Here is a 285-nt window from a genome sequence, read left to right as displayed (position 1 = left end):
GCGGGCCCCCCGGTCCCCCCCCCCCCCCCCACGAGCCTCCCCGCTCCCCAGGGCGAGTGCGGTGGCCAGCGCTGACCTGTGTGCGAGCGGTTGTGGATTTTCAGGTTTTCCAGGCGGGAGAAGCTCTTGTTGCAGGTGGGGCAGCGGTGCGGCTTCTCGTTGGTGTGCGTCCGGATGTGGATCAGCATCTTGTACCTGCCAGGGTCGGGGGGACGTCGGTGTGAGGGGGTCAGCCTTGGCCCCCAGGGCACCTCCTTGTCCCTGTGCCCTGGCTTTTGGGGGGGG

At 69.5% G+C, this 285-nt stretch overlaps 1 protein-coding gene across 1 annotated transcript in view; it reads right to left on the bottom strand.

The window, feature by feature from the left end:
* The window catches only part of GLIS2 (GLIS family zinc finger 2), a gene marked incomplete at its 5' end in the record, with an annotated part of 1,544 nt that overhangs the window by 850 nt on the left and 409 nt on the right, over positions 1 to 285 (bottom strand). Inside the window, one exon of the mRNA XM_010567038.1 lies at positions 77 to 195. Within this exon, the coding sequence (XP_010565340.1) occupies positions 77 to 195 (119 nt within the window). The remainder of the gene's footprint in view (positions 1 to 76; positions 196 to 285) is intronic.

The sequence above is a fragment of the Haliaeetus leucocephalus genome, unplaced genomic scaffold (genome assembly GCF_000737465.1).
Source record: "Haliaeetus leucocephalus isolate CR32 unplaced genomic scaffold, Haliaeetus_leucocephalus-4.0 Scaffold224, whole genome shotgun sequence".
NCBI classification, from domain to species: domain Eukaryota; kingdom Metazoa; phylum Chordata; class Aves; order Accipitriformes; family Accipitridae; genus Haliaeetus; species Haliaeetus leucocephalus.
This window is presented reverse-complemented; position numbering and strand designations above follow the sequence as displayed.